Raw genomic sequence first — 22,618 nt, 5'->3', positions numbered from 1 at the left:
TTCCTAGAAACAATTTTATTAAAATAATTAATATTTTTTAATGGGCTCCTAAGTCTAAACTTGGGAAATTAAAATTATTAATGGGTATTAATCTAATTGTGGGTGTAACTTTTAGAAGTAGACGAGGATCAAGCTAAAATGATCTTAGTCTTGATTAGCTTTTAATTTGGGTCATTGAATGTCAACGAGAAGATTATTTAAGGGAGCTTGAGGGTCATTTGGAAAACACACCAAGAGATCAAATTTCTGAAGTGAGAAGTTCTCAGGAGTAAATTTTGATCGAGGAGATTTCTTGCAGCTGAGGGGCAGGGATAACATCCGGAGAGAAAGAGATCTTCTTAGCTGGAGAATCATTAGCAGAGAGAGGCAGAGAGTGATCGAGTAACCCAAACGCAGAGGTTGACGCAAGGCCACGAAGGGCCACGCAGAGGCAGTGTAGAGGGTGAGAGAGAGTCGAAGATTTTGCTGGGGAGAGTTAGTTTCAGAAGCCGGGAGCCGAGGTGTGAGACCAAGAAGCTGAGAGCAGAGACTCTAGGCAGCAAATCAATCAACAGACTGGGTGATGTAGTGCCTAGAGAGGTTGATGCAGGGATTGCGTTAGGACTGCACAGAGGCAGCGTAGGGCCTGCCAGAGGCACTTCATCTAGTATTTGGATTAGTTGGGATTTTCTCAGTGATTGTGTGAGGTAATATCACAAAGATTTTTGCCAGTATTTCTCTCTCTGTAATTAAATAACCCGAGAGGTATTCAGAATTTGCTACTGCTTAATAATAATAAACCCTTAGAACTACTGCACTGGTTTTCTTGCATTGGGTTTTTCCGGCGACATTTGTCCAAAAATAACGATGTCGATTGTGTTGTATTTTCTTTCTTGCTCAGTTTCTTGTTTCCGCATAATATTTAATTAAGTGAAGGTTGCAGTGTATGTATTACGATATTTTTTGTCGGAAACTACAAGTAATTTGTTTAAAGGAATTTAACAAATTTGAGTAATATCATCAGTTGCTGCAGTAGAGATTCTGGTTGTGCAAATTTTACATGGAAGACTAGGTTTGATCATAGGTCTAGGTGTGTCTCTTGTTGAAAAATTAATTTCTCTATTGAAAAAGTTGTTGTGTTTTTCTAGGGTAAATTTTGTCTCTTCTTTGTGCACTGTGATCTCTACTATTCTACTATTCTTTATGGTTGAATTTCTGAAGTCAAATTACTCAATGATATATTGGAATAAAAGTAAAATAAGATCTACATCAAAAGTAATTAGTATATTTTCATAAATACTATGCTAGTTTCCATTGCACTTAGAAAATCAACATGGTATCAGAGCTTTGCTAAACAAAGGAACTTTGAGATCACTTTTCAAGAAACACTAATTTGAGTCCTCCTTGATTCATGGCCTCCTCTATGAAATCTGAAAATAAGTTGGAAGGTGTTAGTTTTTGTAGCATTAGATGTGTTCTAGCCTTGAAATTTTGTGGAGAGGCTAGAATACATGAGATCTCCAAAACCTAGAAATCGTTTCTGGAAATTCCGTCTAGAAATGACTTAATTAGATTATTAGTCAGTTTTTAAATATTTCCTAAGTCTAAACTTAGGGAATATGACTAATTAATCAGAATTAATTAAGTTATGGTGTGAATGTTCTAGAAACTCACACAGATCAACTTCAAGTTAATCCTAGCCATCGATTAAGATCTAATCTTGTCTGTTGAAGTCTCAACCGAGGATTATAAGAAGAAGTCGACGAGGCTTGGAGAAATCACTTGAGCAGGTGAGCAGATCAATTTCCTAAGTAGCAACATTTAGTTGTCAGAGAGAGAGCCAAGAAATCGAAGCAGTGAGAGAGGGGCAGGGACAGTGAATCTGGAGGAAGGATTCCAGTTCCGGTGAGTGCATTTGCAGAGAGGCAGAGGAGCCACAGTGAGGCTGACGTAGAGCAACGCAGTAGCCTCTAGAGGCAATTTTGAAATTGCTAGGGAGAAGCAGAGTTTCAGTGCTAGAAGCTGGGAGAGACATTTTCCCACATGGCTTGAGGAGAAGTTGTTTCGAGCTGAGTGTAGGTGCAACTACGCTAGGGTGACGCAGTGACTGCGCATAGCCAATTTGGACGACTCAATTTGAGCTGAGGTCAAAGCCCGGATTTGCCTGTGGAGTGAGGAAATTCCTCACTAGATTTTTCTTGCCAATTTTTCTCTGTAGGATTGCCAGTTTCGAGATCCAGTTGTACTCAGATTATTTCATTGCTGCATAATAATAAAACCCTTAGCTACTGCACTGGTTTTCCGAAGTTTGGTTTTGCCGGGGACATTGTTCCAAAAATCACTGTTATTTTATGTATGTGTGCTAGTATTTCTTCTAACGTTTATTTCTTCCGCAGTTTATTTGTGTAGGTTGCAGTGTGATTGATTCAATATTTGTTATAGCAAACAGTAAATAAATTGTTAAGAATTAATTTAACAATTAGGAGAATTATTTCCAGTTGTTGCAATAGGAATCAGGTTTCCGATTTTTCACATGGTATCAGAGCGCATATGATCAACTAGAGAGGTTTGCATGGCTTTGCGTCAGCCCCTCTGGCTTAGTGCTGCCACTGCTGGATCTCCCTCTGCCTTTCTCTACTGATGATTCTCTGGCTGAGAAAATCTCTCTCTCCAGATGCCATCCCTGCCCCTCAACTGCAAGAAATCTACTCAATCAAAATTTCCTCCTGAGAACTTCTCACTTCAAAAATTCGATCTCTTGATCTCTTGGTGTGTTTTCCAAATGACCCTCAAGCCCCTTCTTATATCTTTCTTTTGGACAACCAACAACATAGATTAACTCCTAATCAAAGGCTCAAAGCGTTTTGGCTTGATCTTCGTCTTCTCCTAGAAGTTACATCCACAATTAGATTAATACCCATTAATATTTTAATTTTCCTAAGTTTAGACTTAGGAACTCCATTAAAAATATTAATTATTTTAATAAAATCGTTTATGGGTGGAATTTCCCAAAACGCTTTCTGGGTTCTTTGGAATACATGTGCCCAAGCCTCCCTGCAAAATTTGAGGCCTAGAGCACATCTGATGCTACCCCAAATCAACACTCCCTCTTAGCGAGGAATGTGCTCTAGCAATATACGTTGTTGCATATTGCTCTGACTTTGAAGCATCATCCTCTGCACTGCTGATGTCTGACATGTTGTCCACCAACCACTGCGCTGTTGCTGCAATTTTACTGCTGCTGACACTGCCACTGTCAACACTGCATCCGTACTACAACTCCCTCTCAAGTGTTGCATCTGTGCTGCTGCTAGCACTGCCACTGCCAACTGCCACTGCACTGCAAACTATTTCTTATAGCAACGGAAAAACATCCAAAATTACTGAACTAACTGTGTCCAGTATGATACCATATGAATGCTGGAGCTGACTTCTGCTAGTCTCTGCACTGACCCTCTGAATCTACTGTGCTGCTGCTGACCTCTGCTCTGTGCCATCTGCATTGCTGCTAACTCTGATTTACGCTGTTCAGACTCTGGCACTCCTAGCCACTGTAACTGTCTCTTCGACACTCCTCGGCATCATCCAACACTAGTCCATCCTGCTACTTCCGATATGGGCTCCCATAGCAAGGAAATGATCCTAGACGTGGACTCCCAAAGGATCCTGCCCATCTGTAGCTCTTTCGAACTACAACTCCAAATCATCCCACTTCCCTCTTGGAGGTATCTCGGCTATCATGGCAAACTCCTCTTCCTCGATCTTCGCAGGCGGTGCCTTCGGATCGTGTTTCTCATCCTTGTCCTTCTTCTTAAGAGGACACTGAGTAGTGTAGTGACCCATCTCACCACAGCTAAAACACTTGATCTTCGAGACGTCCTTCTTACGTCTCTGTTGCCCCTGCTATCCCTTCGATGCAAGGGTTGCATTATCCTCCTCCTCCTTGGGGTTCGACCCACTGCTGCTGCTGCTTCCGTCAAGTTTGACCTTGACCAAGTCTCTCCTCAGCTCCTCTTGTTTTAGAGCTGCCCACATCTCATCCCAATTCGGCAACGCTGCTCTGCCCAAGATACTCTGGACAAAGACTTGCCACTCATCTAAAACAGAATTGAGGGCCAGTCTAACCAACTTTGAATACTGAGGTGTATGCCTCGCAACATACAACTCATCACGGGTTTCCTTCAGCTTCGTGAGGAATGGATACACACTCTCCCTTCTGCATCTTGAGCGGATCTCAACTTCTGCTCCAAGTACATCTTCTGCTGCTAAGAAGATCCTTGATATAAGGTGGCCAAGGCATCCCACATCTCCTTAGCAGTCCCTCTGCTAGCAATGTGGCACACCACGTGATCCTTGAATCCATCGAGAATCATCCTCTTGGCCTTCGCCAGCTCAACTCTGTACTTCTTTAGTGGATCTGCATCCTGCTAGTTCAGCCACCACGCTGTCGATGTACGTCTTGAGGGCATGCTAATCTAGAAGGAAGGACATTCTAGCCTTCCAGATAACATAGTTGGATGCTCCGTCCAGCCTGTCCTAATCCCTCAAGCCACTAGTTGCCATTTCTACCATATGTCGAAAATCCCCTCTCTGCTTCTCAACGCTGCTGCTCAGTCGATGAGAAAACAAACTTCTCAATGGGAAGTTTGTTGAGGAAAAGTTCCCTCAAAGTGCTTCTCTTCTCTCTTCTGACGTTTTTCAGCCCAACAATCTGCCTGCTGAAAATCTACGTCCCACTAGCTCTCTCACGCTGAGGCTTCAGTGCTGCTCCCTTTGTCACGACAAAAATTCGAACTGGAAGTCTTGCTCTCTGTCAACTCACTCGGAGAGAGACTGCCTCGAAAATTTGCCATTTGGCTAAGAACTGCGTCAACCCTCTGGGGTTTCGAACTGTTGCCCCCTGCAACTTTTTCGAACCCCCTCTTCTGCTCAGCGCTGGATCTACTGGCTCTGCTCTTCTTGCTTCACCTGCACCTCTGATAGCATGTGAAAATTCCTTAACAGGAACCCCTACTGCAACAAATAATGATATTACTCCTATTTGTTAAATTCCTTTAAACAAATTACTTGCAGTTTCCTATGGCAAATATCGTAACACGTGCATTGTAACCTTCACTTAATTAAATATTATGTGGAAACAAGAGACTGAACAAGAAATAAAATACCACACAATAGACACCGTTATTTTTGGACAAATGTCCCCGAAAAAACCCAATGCGGGAAAACTAGTGCAACAGTTCTGAGGGTTTATTGTTATTAAGCAGTAGTAAATTCTGAATACATCTTTAGAAGCCTTCCCGACAATCCAGTTACAGAGAATAAACTTGACAGAGAGATTTGTGAGATTACCTCACACTATCATTGGAAATCCTGGTTGATCCAACCCCAAGAAAGATTGCCTCGACTTTTCTGGCTGCATCTGCATTGCCTTTGTGCAGTATCTGCGTCAGCCCAATGTCAAGCTCTCTGGGGACAACGTCAATCCTCTGGCTAGTCGATTTGCTGCCCAGGTGATTTGATTTCTGCCTCCCGGTCTCACACCTCGGCTCCCGGCTTTTGAAACTCGAATTCCCTCTGCAAATTTCAGACTCCCTCTTGGCTTCTGTGCTGCCTCCGCGTGGCTCTGTGTCAGCCCCTTTGGCTTAGCGCTGCCACTGTTGGATCTCCCTTTACCTTTCTCTGCTAATGATTCCCCGACTGAGAAAATCTCTCTCTCTCCGGATGCTATCCCTGCCCCTCAACTGCAAGAAATCTACTCGATCAAAATTTCCTCCTGAGAAATTCTCACTTCAGAAATTCGATCTCTTGATCTCTCGGTGCGTTTTCCAAATGAACCTCAAGCCCCTTCTTATATCTTTTTGTTGGACAACCAACGACCTAGATTAACTCCTAATCAAATGCTCAGATCATTTTGGCTTGATCTCCGTTTTCTTTTAGAACTTACACCCACAATTAGATTAATACCCATTAATATTTTAAGTTTCCTAAGTTTAGACTTAGGAACTCCATTAAAAATATTAATTATTTTAATAAAATCGTTTATGGGTGGAATTTCCCAAAACGCTTTCTAGGTTCTTTGGAATACATGTGCCCAAGCCTCCTTGCAAAATTTGAGGCATAGAGCACATCCGATGCTACCCCAAGTCAACAGTTGTTACCCTTAAGGTGGCAAAAATCTTTGAAGGTGATGGCCTCTCTAAAATCAACCCCATAGGAAAGGTACTCCACAAAGTAGTCTCCCATGGGCATGTCCTCCTGCCCTTGCGGCCCTCCAGCACCTGATGCCAAAAACGTAGGGATAGTCGACTTGGGCGGTGTGCTAGAAATGTGAGGCGTGTTATGTGGGTTGCGGCTTGGTGGTGTGAGGTACTTGAACCCTCACCCAAATGGAGGTCTCCCTGGATGCCCTTGCCCTTGTTGTTACTCTTGTTCTAATGTCTCAATTCATCAATGCCCCTAGACAAGTCATGGATAGCCTTCAAGAGGCTTTGGGCAAATTCCTCCTCTTTATTCCCTTTGTCATTTTGATTATCCCCCATATCTGGCTCCTCAACCTCCTGCTCAAGGGTTTCTGGATCAGGGGTAATCTGTAGCTATCTTTCCTTGCTTTTGTACCTCTGCCTCCTGTATGTGATATTCTGCCTATCCTCTAGTGTCATAGACTGAAGGCTTCTCCCACAGGCTAAGCCAAGACTATGAGCTTTGATACCATTGTAATATTCCTAATAGAAATATTAAGTGATAACAACTATAAAATGCTCACATGCAACCAAAAACCAAAAACACAACAGAAATATCAGCACATCCATGATTTACTCCAAAGAAGTTGAGCCATTTTATTATATGTAATGGTAGGAGTACAATGGGTATGAACAAGTGCACCTGGGCTTGCCAAAGGCAAGCTAGACAAACCCCAGGTGAGAAAACAAGGTGCCCAAATGCTGGAAAGTGACTCCTCCTCTATGCTCTGTGCTGCCCTGGAAATCTGCACTGTTGGCTGGAAAGAAATCCCTGTTTGAGGCCCCTAGACTGCTCAGAAAATTTTGCCAAATTAATCTTGGCCTCTCCTCAATAAACCCAGAAAGACCCAGAAAGGGTTGGGCCTGATTCCAACCTTCCAAATTTGCCCCAATTTCCACGTGCTCCTCCAATTGCTGGGTAATTCGACCCACCTGAAAATATCACCTCTCAGCCCCTACAAAATGATGATAAATGCTAGCAAAAACTTCCTCCGGATGCTCCCACAAATCCCAACTATTGAAATTTCTAAGTCTAGCCCGTTAGAAATTTTTGTGCACTATTTGGTTTATTTCTCCTACTTGTTAATTACTGAACAAGTTATTTAACTATATAAATACTGAAATAAACACAATGCAGTCTCAACCATCTATAGATCAACAACTGAAAGAAATAGACAAACACACCAGGGACACCGTTATTTTGGACAATCGTCCCTGAAAAAACCCAGCTTGGGAAAATCGGTGCTGTGGTTCTGAGGGTTTTATTATTATGCAACTTTTCTAACTACAACTGGGTGCCAAACTGGCTCACCCTATAGAGAAATTAATCTGGCAGTAATACCTCTCTTCGGAAGCAGATATTCTGAAAGTCTGCTCCACGAAACCCTCTCCTATGCTTCTCTGAGGCACTGCATCAACCCTCATGGCCTCTGCGTCAGCCCTCTGAGGCTCTGCGCAACCTCTCTAGCCCCCTGCGTCACTTCTGTAGCCTCTGCGTCACTCATGCAGGCCCTCTGACCCTCTGCGCAGTCACTGCTGGCCTTTGCGTGGCTTCCTCTAGCTCCGCGTCTGCCTCTCTGCTATGCACTCACTGCCCCTCGCTGCAACTGATCATTGGTTCGATTTCTCTTAGCAAACCTTGCTCTAGAAAATCGAACTGACTGATCACTCTGGTGTATCTCCAACTGACCCTCAAGCCTCCTCTTATAATTTTTTGTTGAGTCTTCAATGTCCGAGATTACATCTCTAATCAATGACTAAGATTAGATTTGGCTTGATCCATGTCATTTAGAACCTTCTAACCCAGTTTTATATTAATACCCATTAATATTTTTATTTTCCTAAGTTTAGATTTAGGAACCCATTAAAAATATTAATTATTTTAATATCTCCTTCACCGGGTAGAATTTCCCCAAACAATTTCTGGGTCTTGGAGATCTCATGTGTTTTAGCCTCTCCACCAATTTTCATGGCTAGAGAATATCCGATGCTACCCAAAATCAACACTCACTCTTAGCGAGGAATGTGCTTTAGTAATACTCCACCACTGAGCATCACTCTAATCATCTGGCACCGGTACCTGTGCTGATGCTTGGCCTTCCTGCCCAACATCCTCTGCACTGCTGCATCCTGTACTACTGCCCATGGCTCTACCACTGCCACTACTACATCTGTATGGCAGCTCCCTCTACATCTGTGCTACTATTGGTCCTTCCTCCCAACATTGCATCTGCACTGCAGCCCTCTCTCATCATGCTGCATCGTGCTGCCCATAGCACTACCACTGCTACTGCTGCACTGCAACTCAGTTACTGAGATGATGGTAATTGATCTACCCAACTACTGACATCCTTGTAAAGCTAGAAACCCTCCTGATGCTGAAGCTCTCTCTGCCGCTATCCTGTGCTCCCTCTGTTGCCTCTACGTTGCTGCAACCACCTTTGTGCCTCTCGCATTGTTGCAACCTCCTTTGTGCCTTTTTGCACTGTTGCAACCTCCTCTGTGCCTCTCGCATTGATGCAACCCTCTTTGTGCTGCTGGGGACTACTACACTCTAGCTCTCTCGTCGCTCCCTCTGCATCTTCTTCTACCGACATCTGCCATCCTACTATTGTCTCTTTGTGGCTCCTGTAGCCAGATATGATCCAAGAGTTTGGGTACCTCAAGGATCCTGCCCCACATTTCCTGTAGTCCTCATGACTACAGCTCGATGTCACCCCACCTCTTCTCTAGAGGTACATGAGCACTCATGGCACATTCGTCATCATCCTCTACCTCCTTCTCCACCTTCGCTGGCGCCGCCTTGGAGTCAGATGCCTCTCCCTTATTCTTCTTCCTAGGACACTGGGTTGGATAATGGCCCAACTCCCCACAGTTGAAGCACTTAATCTTGGAGAGGTCCTTTTTCTTCCTCTTCCCTTGCTGCCTCGCAGATGCTAGAGCCGCATCCTCTTCCTCCTCTTTCTAGACTCAGGTTCCTTTGCCACTACTTCCCGCCTTGGTCAGCCGTTTGATCTCTTCTTGGCGAAGAGTTGCCCACAGTTCTTCCCAAGATGGAAGATTCGCTCTGCCCAAAATTCTTTGGACGAATGTCTCCCACTCCTCGGAGACGACGTTTAGGGTGGTCCTCACTGTTAATTCTTGATCTTGCATGGCCCCTATGGCAGTCAGTTGGTCTCGGATCTCCTGCAACCTGCGGAGGAAGTGATCTATCTGCTCCCCCTTCTGCATCTGATACGACCGCAGTTGATTCTCCAGTAGCATCTTCCTCTGCACGGAAGTGCCCTGATACAATGTCGTCAAGGTGTCCCACATTTCCTTTGTCGTATTCTTCTCGGCAATATGCTGAACTACATGATCCTTGACCCCATCAAAGATTATGCACTTTGCTTTGGCCATCACATCCTCATACTTTTCGTTATCAGTTGGGTCGACTGGGATAGCCACGGTTCTTAAGGCGAAGGACTTGACGCGCTGCTATGCACTCACTGCCCCTCGCTGCAACTGATCACTGGTTCGATTTCTCTTAGAAAACCCCGCTCTTGAAAATCGAACTAACTGATCACTCTGTTGTATCTCCAGCTGACCCTCAAGCCTCCTCTTATACTTTTTTGTTTAGTCTTCAACGACCGAGATTACATCTCTAATCAACGGCTAAGATTAGATTTGGCTTGAACCATGTCATTTAGAACCTTCTAACCTAGTTTTATATTAATATCCATTAATACTTTTATTTTCCTAAGTTTAGACTTAGGAACCCATTAAAAGTATTAATTGTTTTAATATCTCCTTCACCGGGTAAAATTTCCCCAAACCATTTCTGGGTCTTGGAGATCTCATGTGCTTTAGCCTCTCCACCAATTTTCATGGCTAGAGCACATCCGATGCTACCCCAAATCAACACCAACTCCATTCAGCGCCAAATGTGCATCCACCCAACTCCCATGTGTAGCCCAGAAATAGCCTCTGCGTAGGCCAACGCAGCTCCTGAGACGGTGAGAATGATACAGCAAAAACTCCATAGAAGTATGCCCCACCAGCATCCCAAATCTTCAGCAAAAAGTAGCCCAATTCTCTTCCGGAAAGCCCAACAAATACGCTACTCCACAACCAGCTCTCCCAAGAAGTGCGTATTCCCCTTACTGTGCCCAGTTTGCTGTAAAACTCTCACGAATTACTTGAGAAAATCACTGGAACAACTCCCCACATAGTTTGTATCTCCTCCTTGGGCTGGCACTCGAAGTCCACCGAAGGTAGGTTGAGATTCTCGCATGAAAATCTCGTGTGCTGAACAACATTTGTAGACTTGGCTCAACAGCTCAAGCGTGCTAGGTGAGTGTAAATGTCAAAGGTTCAAAAGCCCCAAAATGAGTGCTCCAACTCCTATTTGTAATTTCTGCCCCTTCTTCCCTTGTGGGCTCCACCCCATCGAACTTCCTTCTTCCCTCTCCTCTCTCCAAGTCGAATTATTCAAGGGGTACGTATTTTCTCATGGAGTGACCCCCACCTTCCATGAGATCGACAATTTCCCCTTTTTCTCTATAGTGGGGTCCCTTCTCTACCAAAAATTAATTTCTTCTTTGGCTTTACCCGCTTTTCCTAAATTGTGAGCCAAAATTTTCAGTGTTCCACTGGGATGCGTCCCCCACGCTCTGGGGGCGGGGAAACTCCTGGGGAAACGTTTCCCTCATGTCCCCTTTTTGGTGAAACTCTGGGGGGACGTTTTTTCGGCGACGAAACGCGACTCCTTTGCAGGGGGGCGCCGAGGGGACGCAAGGGGGGCGCCGGGGGGACGGGGGGATGCCGGTGGGACACATATGCGTATGCGTCCCCCCAATTTTTTGTCTAATAATTTTTATAAAACATTAAAAATTAAAAAAAATACAAATTTAAATATATGAAAAAAATGAAACTATATTAAAACTTAAAATTTGTCAAAACTTGATTTTTTAAAAAATAAATAAATAAATAAAATTATATTAAAATTTAAAACTTAAAAAAAATTAAAAACAATAACAAAAAAAAGTATATCAAAACTTAATATTTATTAATATTATTTAGTACTTTTTGAGAAATTTAGTAGTATTTCATTGCTCAGTGGTTTCTATGTTTACTTTTAGTTTAGTATTCTATGGCTATTTTAGACTTCAACATAATGTCATTGTCATTTTCATATGATGAATTTACTTTTTATCGTTTTTGAAAATTTGATGTGCATTGCATAATTTCAATTGTCAAATAATGAATTTATTAATTTAATTTAGATGTACCTTGCATCACGCCAAATGATGAATTTAGATGGAACATTGCATAATGTCAAATGATGGATTCAATTTAGTGATTTACTTTTAGATTTACAATGCAAAAATGTCAAATGATCATTGATAATTCATAAATGATAATAGTCTAATATGTAATAATGATCATATTTAGTCTTTAGATGTACATTTCATAATTATTAAGATTTTCTATTTAGTTATTGACATATTTTTGGGATTTTATTTTTTTAGTTTTATATATTAAATTTTTAATAATTTATAATTTTATAATTTTTTGACTTTGACTCCCCTTGTCTCCCCGAAAATTCCCTAAATTTTGGGGTTGCTTATATACGTCCCCCTTGTGCATATCCCTGCTCCCGCGTTTCCCCGTCCCAGAAACTTGGTGGAACATTGAAAATTTTATGTACTTCGGCAAAATTGGTGTAGCTGCTTGGTAATTTTAAGTAGAGGGAACATCACGGACCTCCCCTAATGGCCCATGGCTTTAGGAAGGGGGCTACTTAGGAAACCTCGATTGAGATAGTGTGGTCCCGTTTTCCCATTCCATACTTATCACTTCCCTTCGTACTTTACGAGCCCTGTACTCCATCTCCCATCTCTAGGTCCACTGGGTTCAAGCACACCCCTTCGCCTTCCCCTTGTCCATATATCTGGGTTGGGCCTAGAAACTTTGTCTCGCGAGATAGATGCAGCTAAAAGAAAAGTAAAAACGCATATCACGACCAAAAGTAAAGAACAAAAGAAAGAAAATTATAAATGCAAAAGATGGTTGGGACATTAAAATTAGCATGTGGACAAAAGCCAAGCATGAGCTCTACCCCTTATCATTATGGGCAGTGCCCGGTTCCTAGGGCCCATGTTGCCCCACCACATCATAAAAGGAACCCTTGCATGTCCCAATCCCTGGTGGGTGATGAATCGCCCCACCACTAAGGGGGTAATCACTGCTACACATCATTCACAACATGCTCTCATTTCCTAGAGCTTCGAGCAGTTATGCAAAGAAAAATCAAGAAAAGGAGAAGTCAATAAGGGGGGTGGAAAAGAAAAGGTCAAGGTAACTAATGCATTCATGATTGCTCCCTCCTCACATTTGTATGCCCAGAATGTGGATCTCCCCATTATTCCTACTCCTTTGACCATGACATTTGGCTCAGAGACCCATCTTTCCCCCTTCATTCCATCATTATTCACATGACACCTATTGATTTTGGGATGTACTACAGATCTGTCTTTCCCCTTATGGGTCGGGAACATCTAATAGGATCATCTATTAGCCACCCCTACCTAGGGAGGTAACACTATTACATGATCAAAGCCCCAAATTTGGAAGGGAAGCCTCGTATAAAGTGTCAATTTTCCCTTGACTAACAAGCTTGGTCAACTTAGATGCATTAATGATTATTTTACCTAATGGTGAAGATGCATCACTGGACATTATGTGTGATTGGCAGATGGTTTTCATCATGGGTTGGGCAACTTAATTGGGGCCCAAGTCCACTAGAGGAGCATTATGACATCCTACAAATGAAGTGTTGAGAGCCATGGGGCTCCTATCACTTGCAAATCATCATTCCATTCTATGGGTACCTACAACAACCCCAACAGTTTGCACTTTGCCCCACATTATTCATGAGATGATGCACTTGGATGACATGCCCCAACCGGCTTAGCAGTGTACACATGGATTGGCAATTGATCTGAGGCCTAGATGAGGTTTGTCTCAGCCCTTGAGGCATGGGAGGGCTAGCACAATCCTTAAAGCTCTCAATGTTGGAGTAGAACTAGGTTATTTTGAACTCGGAGACCCATGAGATCCATTTTGTGCCCCAAACACAAAACTGGGGTCCACAGGTTGATTTGCATGGAGGTCTAGGGTCCAACCTTGTGGAATTTTATCTATTGCAGCTACTGGAAATTATTCTTCTAACTCAAAAATTAATTATGCAGTTTATTTGCTACGACAAATAACGAATAAAATCACAACTGCAATTTTCACCATAAAAATACCGCGGAAAATAAAATACTGGAAACTGAGATATTCTAGCACACACACAATAATTTTGATACAATTATTTTTGGACAATTGTCCCGGAAAAACCCAACTTGGGAAAACCGGTGCAGCAGATGACGGTTTTATTATTAATATTCAACAACAATTATGAGTACAACAATTTAGATGCCCAAATAGCAATCTAATCAGAGGAAAATGCTGGCAAAAATATAGTGAGAATTTTCTCTCATGCCAAAACTATTTTCTGCCTCCAAAATCGCTTCCCCAACCTCTACGGTGAGCTCCTTGCATCACCTTCTGCGTAAAGCTTACTGGAATGCTACTGCCCTCCTCTTCCACCTGCTATTCACCCTCTAGATCTAGCTTCTCTGTTGAGTTGTTGCTTCTGAGAAAATCGAACTACCTGGGCAACTGAGTATCTGCATAGAAATCGAACTTCTGAAGTGTCTTCTCCAAGCCCACATTGACTTCTTCTTATAATTCTCTGTTGGGACTCCAACGACCAAGATTAAATCTTAATCGATGGCTAGGATTAACTTGAAGTCGATCCGTGTGAGTTTATAGATCATTCACGCCTTGGTTTAATTAATTTTGATTAATCAACCATATTTCCTAAATTTAGACTTAAAAAATATTTAAAAAACATGCTAATAATATAATTAAGTCACTTCTAGGCGGAATTTCCTGAAACGATTTTTGGTTTTTTGAGATCTCCTGTATTCTAGCCTCTCTACAAAATTTCGCGGCTCGAACACATTTGATGCTACAAAAATTAACAAACCCCTAGATCATGATTTTTGGAGCCCTCTACACTCACTTTGGCATTGGAGTAGATCAACGCATGCCAACATGCATGACACTAGAATTTCAACCTCTTTGTGGATTAATTGTTATGATTTTATGTTGGCTACTAGGTCAACATGAGACCTAGAATGATTTTTCACATCACTTCATGAATTAGGAGGGGCTTCTTGCTCTAATTTGATTTAGTAAGACTTACATATATTTGAGATCACATCATTGTGATCAATCATCATGACAATTGGGAATTTCAGACCTCTTAAAGGAATTCACGTTTGTTGTTTCTCTGGCTATTGGAGTATCTTGGATGCATTTTGATTTTTGAAGCTATTTTCGATTGTCTTTGGAGTTATTTCTTTGGTGAATGGATGGATATACTACATGTTATCTTGTAAGAGCCTATTCTTGAAGATTTTTTTTATCATGAATTGTCTAATGTATGGAATTGTTGCTTCTAGATTATGCTTGTTTATGCCCTAATTTGTTGAAAATAAATTTTAAAGGCTATCTAGTTGAGAATTGCATATATTACTCATTGTATAACATGTAATAAATATTCCTAGTGGAGGAATTTTTGTAACTCTCCATCAAACTCCATTTTCCTTAGAAATGGGTAATCGTTGGAAATTGATGCCTAGGGCATCAATTTTTGGCCTCCTTAGAAACAAATTCAACTTATCTTGAGCATCCTTGACTCCATATGCCCAAAGGACAAGGCACTTGTCCAAGTCCTTGGTTATTATTCTCACATCTCATCCATAAATTCTTCTCTTGAAATTTTGGTCCTTTCAATGCTAGGACGACAAAACTAGGGCTTAGAGCGAAATTTTAGGGGAGTGGTCTTGTGGAGGCTTCAGAGCCTAAACATCAAGTGGAGGGTCTTGGCTAATTGACCTATAAATTTGGTGGGCATCCACTTAAATTTCATCCATAAAATCTCTTGCCCTAGGTCTTGCCCTAAGAGGGAAATCCTAGCTTTCTCTTCCTCAACTTGAGGGCTTTCTTGAAGGTTGTATGAACTTAGTACTTGTTGAAGTATATCTTAAGAAGCCTTTTCTCTCCATTGCCTTGACCTTGGGAATTCCAATACTCAAGCAAAATCAACAAACCCTAGGTTTTGTGCATTTTCTTCCTAGGTCTCTTATAGAAAGCATATTGCTTCTTAGTGAAGCCTTATACCTGAAATTTGAGTCTTTCTTGAGAGATTCTAGCCTATCACCTTATACCTTAACCTTAGAATACCTTTCATAGGTGATCCTATCCTATCAGGACTCCTCCCATTGGTGAAAATCCGTAAAGAGCAGGGGGCCTTGGCTGTGGAGACAGTGGGCCATTGCCCCCATCGTTAGCACTTAGTCTAGCTTTTTGTCTTTTAGGGTTTCCCTCATCAAGGCCTGCTAGATTTTGTGGTAACAATGTGCATAGTCAAAAAAATTCAAAAAGTGTGTCTTAGATTTCCCATGTCTTCTTCTAAACACTAGTTGTGTCTAGAACACTATTAAATCTCCAAAAAATCTCTTGAATTCTTATTATCTGCGTGAATTTATTTATTTGTTTATATGGACCATAAACTAAAACCCAATTTTCCAACATCAGTGTCTGAAAATTCTTCAATGGTATTTTTTCCAGATATTGATATGAGCCAAATACAATGGCTTGTTAATAATTTTGTTTATTAATGGAGTGCCTTTTCTAACACTGGTACTTCTCTTAAGCTTCTCTCCATGGGAGATGCTTTAATGTCCCTAAAAAACAACTAATGATTCATTGTTCCTGTTAAAAATGCTGAGCAGTTTCAAGTTTCTCCAAAAGTGTTGCCTAGGCTTCTATTTAAGTGTGGTGGTTTTACAATATTCTTTATCTTGTTTTTTGAATTGTATAGGGACAAACATTTCATTCTTATCAAATGATGCTAGATCTTGGATACATACCATCCATTTCACTAGAAGGCGATTCATCATTGTGTTCAAGACAGGTTTGCAATTTGAACGTTCTTAAGTTTTTTAGTTTCCCTAAATTTTTTATCTAGATTCTGAATCTCAGCATATGTTTTCTGTGTGGTTACAATTGCAATGTTATAGCTGTTCTGAGGCTTTATAATGACACTTATGCCTATGCATATACATAGTGCTATCATTATTATTTTTGTTAACTGACAAAGTTAGAAGATGCCTTGAGAAAGAAGAGGCTCTTGATTAGATTTGTTAGGGACAACTTATTATTTAATGGTGTTATTATATTTTGGTTTTGTACACTGGTTTTAAATATTGCCTTAATTTTATCAAATCATATGTCATAAATAATGTCAAGTCATAATCAGGTAAAGTCTTGTTTTAGTTAAATAAGGTGGTCGTATGGGAATTGATATTCAAGACATCGTCTCCCTTGTATGTATTGAATGATATAAAGTAATTTTTCCCCTTTCTCTCTCTCTCTGTAATTCTGCTTTTGTGTATATGTATGTGGGGATGAATCAGGTTGCTGAGAGTACAGTTAGTGGACCAGCTGCCCTCCAATGCAAAGTGAAGGATACTGGAGCCAGATGAGTAGGCTGAGACAATGATGTGGTTCCCACCTTTACACCATTATCTTTGTTTATTGTAATATTTGGCATTAAGATCTTTGAAAATATTGTGCAGAACAAGTTTTCCTTTGTCCCATGTGGCCACCCGCTAGAAAAGATCTCTATCTATTTATCTATTATCTAACATGGTAAGAGCTTCAGAGTGCTGACATCTGTGTGACACAGCAAATGTTGAAGAAGAGACCAACAGACTATTGGAGAACATAGCATGAAATAAGGCCTAAGGAAATTGGCACATGTTGTAGTATATTTTAAGGGTAGAGTATAATGAAGCACATGGAAAAACCAAGCATAGAGAGGCATATTACCCACCAACTATGGGTAGTGTATATAGGAGAATTTTTTTCTCCTAGATGGTCCTCAGCCAGCAGCCCCTTGCAGCCACCATATAGCTCGATATGCCATTTTATCCACCACTTGAGCCAACCATGTGGTCCTTCAACCACTTGTCATGAATGTATGTTTGTAGGCGGGCCTTCCAACCCCAAAGGTATGGCTTTTCATTGGTATAGTTGAGTAATTTTCCTTGTCATGGACACTTTTGGGCATGGATTGGTGGGGGGATTCAGTAGAAAGAGTGGGTTAGGCTTGTATTCTTGTCTCCATTGCCCGTTTTCGTGGTTACCCTTGTATCCTAGTCCCATGGGATCTCCTTTACTGACCTTTTGGGTTGGCACTACATAGGAAATCCCGATTTTGGTTTTGCGGTCCTGCTTCTCATACCACCTACATCACTCCCCTTCCACTCATTTTAGCCCCATTCATCTATTCTCCCATCCGGGTCAACATGTCTCCACTGGGTCTATATAGGGTTAGCCTCCCCCTCTGCTTGTCCACACCTTGTGTCGGGCCTGGAATGATGCCGTGAAAGTTGATGCAGCTAAAAAGAAAAGAAAAAGCATAATTTGGCCACTCTCAACAGGAAATGTATCAAAAAATGCAAAAGATGGCCGGGACATACAAATTTAGCACGTGGGCAAAATCCAAACATGAGCTCTACCCCTTACCCATGGCCATCACCCTGGTTCCTATGGGTCCTAGATGAGCCCCCTCTATCATTAAGGAACCCATGATTGTCCCAACCCCTGGTGAGCAATGAACTGCCCCACCTCAAAGGGCTATCTACTGCTACATATTACACATCATGCTCTCCATCCCCTGAACCCCGAGCAGTTATAAAGAAAAATAAATCAAAGGAAAAAGGCATATGAAGAAGGGTGGAAAAACAAACGCCTGGGGTAACTCATGTAGCACGATTTGCTCTCTCCTACACTCATATACCCAGGTGTGTGCTTCCCTTGTTATAGCTACCCAATGTACCTTGACATGTGGTGTGGATGATTCCCGATCCCCACTCTGTTCCATCATTATATCATTTGCCACCTACCTCTTAAAGGATGTACTATGGACATGCCACACCCTTTAGAGGTTGAAACCACCTAATAGGGTCCTTGGTTAACCCCCTTTTTGAGCTTGGAGACACTTGTACTTATCAAAGCACACTATGGAAGGGCATGCCACCATGAAGTGCCCCACTGGTTCCATGACTTGTAAGCTATTTTACTTGACTATTCTAATGATTTTTTGTATTGGAGGGCGAGGGGACGCCTAAGATCTTATGCAAGATTGTAGGTAGATTCCCATTTGGGGCTTGGTCTCCCTATATGGGGTCCTAGCCCTCCACAGGGTCTTAGCCCTCCAGAGGGCCACATTGGCACTTGTAGGATGAGTGTTGAGAGCCATGGGCCTCCACCATAGCTGAGATGACTTCATGGATCCCCAATAGTGTTCGTTGATTGCTCCTATTCCACCTTTTTGAATGAGGATGATGCACCTGGTAAACCATGCCCAATTGGCTCCACAAATGTACCATACATTTGGCAGATGTTCCAGGGTCCATTAAAGATTGTTCCTCGCTACAGAGGCAAGGCTTATGTCATCATTCCAGCCCTTATAGATGGTCTATAGGCATTTTCGATCCATTTGGAGACCCATGAGGGTGACTTTGTGCCCCCACACCCACTTGGGAGCACCACAGGTTTTTGCTTGGAGAATAAGGGGCCACCCCCTTGTCCACTATGATGGGAGTCCATTCCTACATTATGGCACCTTTTTGGACTTCATTAGGCCTCCTCAAAGGCCCAATGACTCACTTAGTTGATCATTCGACCCTCTTGAGAGGCTTACTCATGTATTATTGAGCTATTTGGTGGGCTTGTCACCAAAAGTTGTTATTATGCACATTATTTTATTCTAGGGGCTAAATTAGGCCTAATTAGCTAAATCAAATTCATTAGGAAGTGTATAAATAGAAGTGAGATGAATCATTTGGATCATCATCACTTGGATTGGATCATATCTTCTTGTGAGATTTTTGCTATCTTTTGAGGATGAGATTTTTGGGATGAATGGATGAATTTTGATGTTTGGATAATCTTCTTTGTCTTGGAGCTTCTATGATTGGCATATCTTGGTGATTGGATATATTCTTCTTACATGTAAGTACTATTTTGATGCTATTCTTGTTATTTATGTTGCTGCATTCATGATGTTGGGATTTTCACTATTCTAGGGTTAATTTGTTGCTTTTCTTGTAACGAAATTGTGGAAATTGAATCTCTAAATAGTGTTGTATCATGTATGGGCCATGTTTGAATGAATGAATGTTCCTAGAGGCAATCTTGTTGAATTTGTCTTGATAAGTCACCAAATATTGCTAAATGAAGTGTAAATGACCTTGAAGTTGTTTCCATTAAGCCCTAAAGCCTAGTGAAGTTACTTTTTAGGCCACCTTGACAAGTGGAAATCAATCCAAACTCTAATCTTCCATGCCTCCATCTCTCCCAAAGGACAAAGCACTAATCCTCCTCTGGTGATCACCTTAAAGCTCATGTTTTCCCTTCACCTTCCTCTTTTCTAGGTCTAGCCCCATTGGGTCTCCTAGGGCATCAAATTTCTTGCAAACCATCCACTCAAAATTTTCGATCTCTTGGCATCTACTGGGATGGTGAGTCTCCTAGGTTTCCTCCAAATTTGAAGCCATTCTGACGGTTGGATCTCGAGATATCCCAAGTCCTAGATTTGAGACCGAATTTTGCCCTTAGTTCCCTTAGGCTAGTAACCTCATTAGGATCATTGCATTACCCTTCATTGAAAATTCTCTCTTTGATCCCCTTCTTCTCCCTAATTAGGTCAAGCATATCATTGGTTTCTCAATCCTATCCCTTTGACTTAACTCACTTGGTCTTGTGTGGTCCCATAACTTTTGGAAGGTAATTCTTCAAAGACCATTTGGAAACCAAGTCTTCACAAGGGTTTTTAGGACTAGGTCCCTCCTTAAGGAGTCTGATTTTCAAAACATAGCCCCTAGGTTCTTCTTGGCCCTTCTAAGAGAACCTTTCATCTTGCCTCTTGGGCAAGCAAGCCATATATTGAGCCTTTTATGAATAGGCCTCTTTAGGAATGAGTCTTTTCCCTCTATTGAACGATTCATCTAGGTGATTCCCTTCATATCGGGTCTCCTCCCATTGGTGAAAGTCTATAAAGAGCAGGGAGCCATAGTTGTGGTGACAATGGATTATTGCTCCATTGTTGCCCTTGACCTAGTAGTTTCCCTTCTAGGATCCCATCCTAGGACCCCTGCTAGTTTGAGTGGTAACATTTTGGCACCGTTGCAAGGGAGGAATCATGTTTGTGTCCCTAGTGAATCATTGAGGAATTGATTCATTGACCACAATTTAAATATTCCTCTAGCGACTCCATTCTGTTGATTTGTGGTAGCATCGGATGTGCTCTAGCCATGAAAATTGGTGGAGAGGCTAAGGCACATAAGATCTCCAAGACCCAAAATTCGTTTGGGGAAATTCCACCCGGATGGAGAGATATTAAAATAATTAATATTTTTAATGAGACCCCAAGTCTAAACTTAGGAAAATTAAAATATTAATGTGTATTAATATAAAAAGGGTGAGAAAGTTCTAAAGGATGAGGATCAAGCCAAATCTAATCTTATCCGTTGATTAGGGACTTAATCTTGACCTTTGAATCGTCAACAGGAAAAGTATAAGAGGAGGCTTGAGGGTCAATTGGAGACTCACCAAGTTGATCAAGAATTCGATTTTTTGGGGCAGGGTTTGCTGAGAGAATCGAGTTAGTGATTTGTTGCAGCGAGGGGGCAGTTAGGCAGAAGGTTGAGAATACATATCAGAGAGGCAGAGAAAGTGCCAGAGAGACAGCGCAGAGCCTAGGAAGGCTAATGTAGAGGTATTCAGGACTAACGCAGAGGTTGAGGAGGCCAACGCAGGTGATGCAAAGGGCCAAGAGGCTGACGCAAAAGTAGCAGAGGCTAGTAGAGCTGACGCTGGGCTGAAGAGGCAGCGCTGAGGAACTTTCATGGGGCAGACTGGGCGTTGAGAGGCAGACGCAAAGCAGAAGAGGGTGATGCAGTTTTAGAGAGAAGCTTGGAGCAGTTTTCGCTGTCCAGCTAAGGAACTTTCTAAGTTGTTGTGGGATCAATCATCCGGTTGCTGATTAGTCGGAATATCTTTCTCCGAGGAGAGGTACTTCTGCCATGGAAAATATCTGAAGGGTGAGCCATTTCTGACACCCTAGTTGTATTAAGAAACTGCATAATAATAAAACCGAAATATCTGCTGCACCGGTTTTCCCGCATTGGGTTTTTTCGGGGACGATTGTAAAAAAATAACGGTGTCCCTTGTGTGATTGTCTCAGTTATTTCAGTTGCTGATTTGTATGTGTTAAGGTTGCATTTGTGTTTATTTCGGTATTTATATTTATAAATAACTTGTTAATGGAAAGAACAAGTAGGAGATAATAAACCAGATAATGCAGTAGGGATTTCTGATGTGTCAGACTTCGAAATTTCAATGCATTCATTGTCAAAACCTCTAGTTTTCTTGAAGGTGACAATATTCCTCCTTTAACTAGGGTTGTTGCGAGGAGGAGAGAATGAACTCTATCACCTGTTGGAACCGCTCTTATCCCAGAATTTGAAAAGGTCAGTGAACCTACCCCAAAGATGACATCTACCTCTAGCACTGACCCAAAATAAGACCGACCCAAGATGACCAAAAGTGAAAGGCATTTGGTTAGTGTCTTTGCCCCCTTGAAGTTGAGCGATGATCCCAAACGATTACCTGAAAAATAGAATAGATGGTTGCCCAAATTCAATTGTGATGCTACCTATTACCCACCATTTTGTGGGTGATATCCCTAGGAGAAATTTTTTCTCCAAGATGGTCCTCAGCTGGCAACCAACAGCCCCCTGCAACCACCAACTAGCTCGTTGTGCCATTTTCTCCGCCAATTGAGCCAGTCATGTGGTCCCTCACCCATATGTCATGATCGTATGTTTGAAGGTGCGCCTCCCAAACCTAAAGGTATGCCTTGTCATTTGGTAATTGAGTATTGTAGTTTGTTTATCATGGACACTTTTGGGCATGGATTGATGGGGGGATTCAGCAGAAAGAATAGGCTAGGTCTATGCTCTTGTCCCTTAGACCTCGTTTGTATATTAACCTTGGATTCTAGTCTTGTGGGATCTCTTTTACTAACCATTTGGCTATAGGGATGGTATTTCATGGGAAACCCTGATTTTGGTCGTGTGGTCCCACTCCCTCATCCACATATACTGTACGCTTTCCACTCATTATAACTCCATTCCTCATTTCTCCCACCTGGGTCCACATTACTCCACTGG

General features: G+C 41.9%; 1 protein-coding gene across 1 annotated transcript in view; it reads left to right on the top strand.

Moving 5' to 3' along the window:
* Positions 1-22,618, top strand: part of SHOC1 (shortage in chiasmata 1) — a 350,430-nt gene that overhangs the window by 14,598 nt on the left and 313,214 nt on the right. Inside the window, 1 exon segment of the mRNA XM_089445717.1 lies at positions 16,198-16,290. Coding sequence (XP_089301843.1) covers positions 16,198-16,290 — 93 coding nt within the window.

Source organism: Pinus tabuliformis, chromosome 9 (genome assembly GCF_031772625.1).
Source record: "Pinus tabuliformis cultivar Carrire ecotype Pingquan chromosome 9, CPIR1, whole genome shotgun sequence".
Taxonomy (NCBI): Eukaryota; Viridiplantae; Streptophyta; class Pinopsida; order Pinales; family Pinaceae; genus Pinus; species Pinus tabuliformis.
The sequence above is the reverse complement of the archived record's forward strand: the minus strand, read 5'-3'. Positions and strand labels throughout refer to the sequence as shown.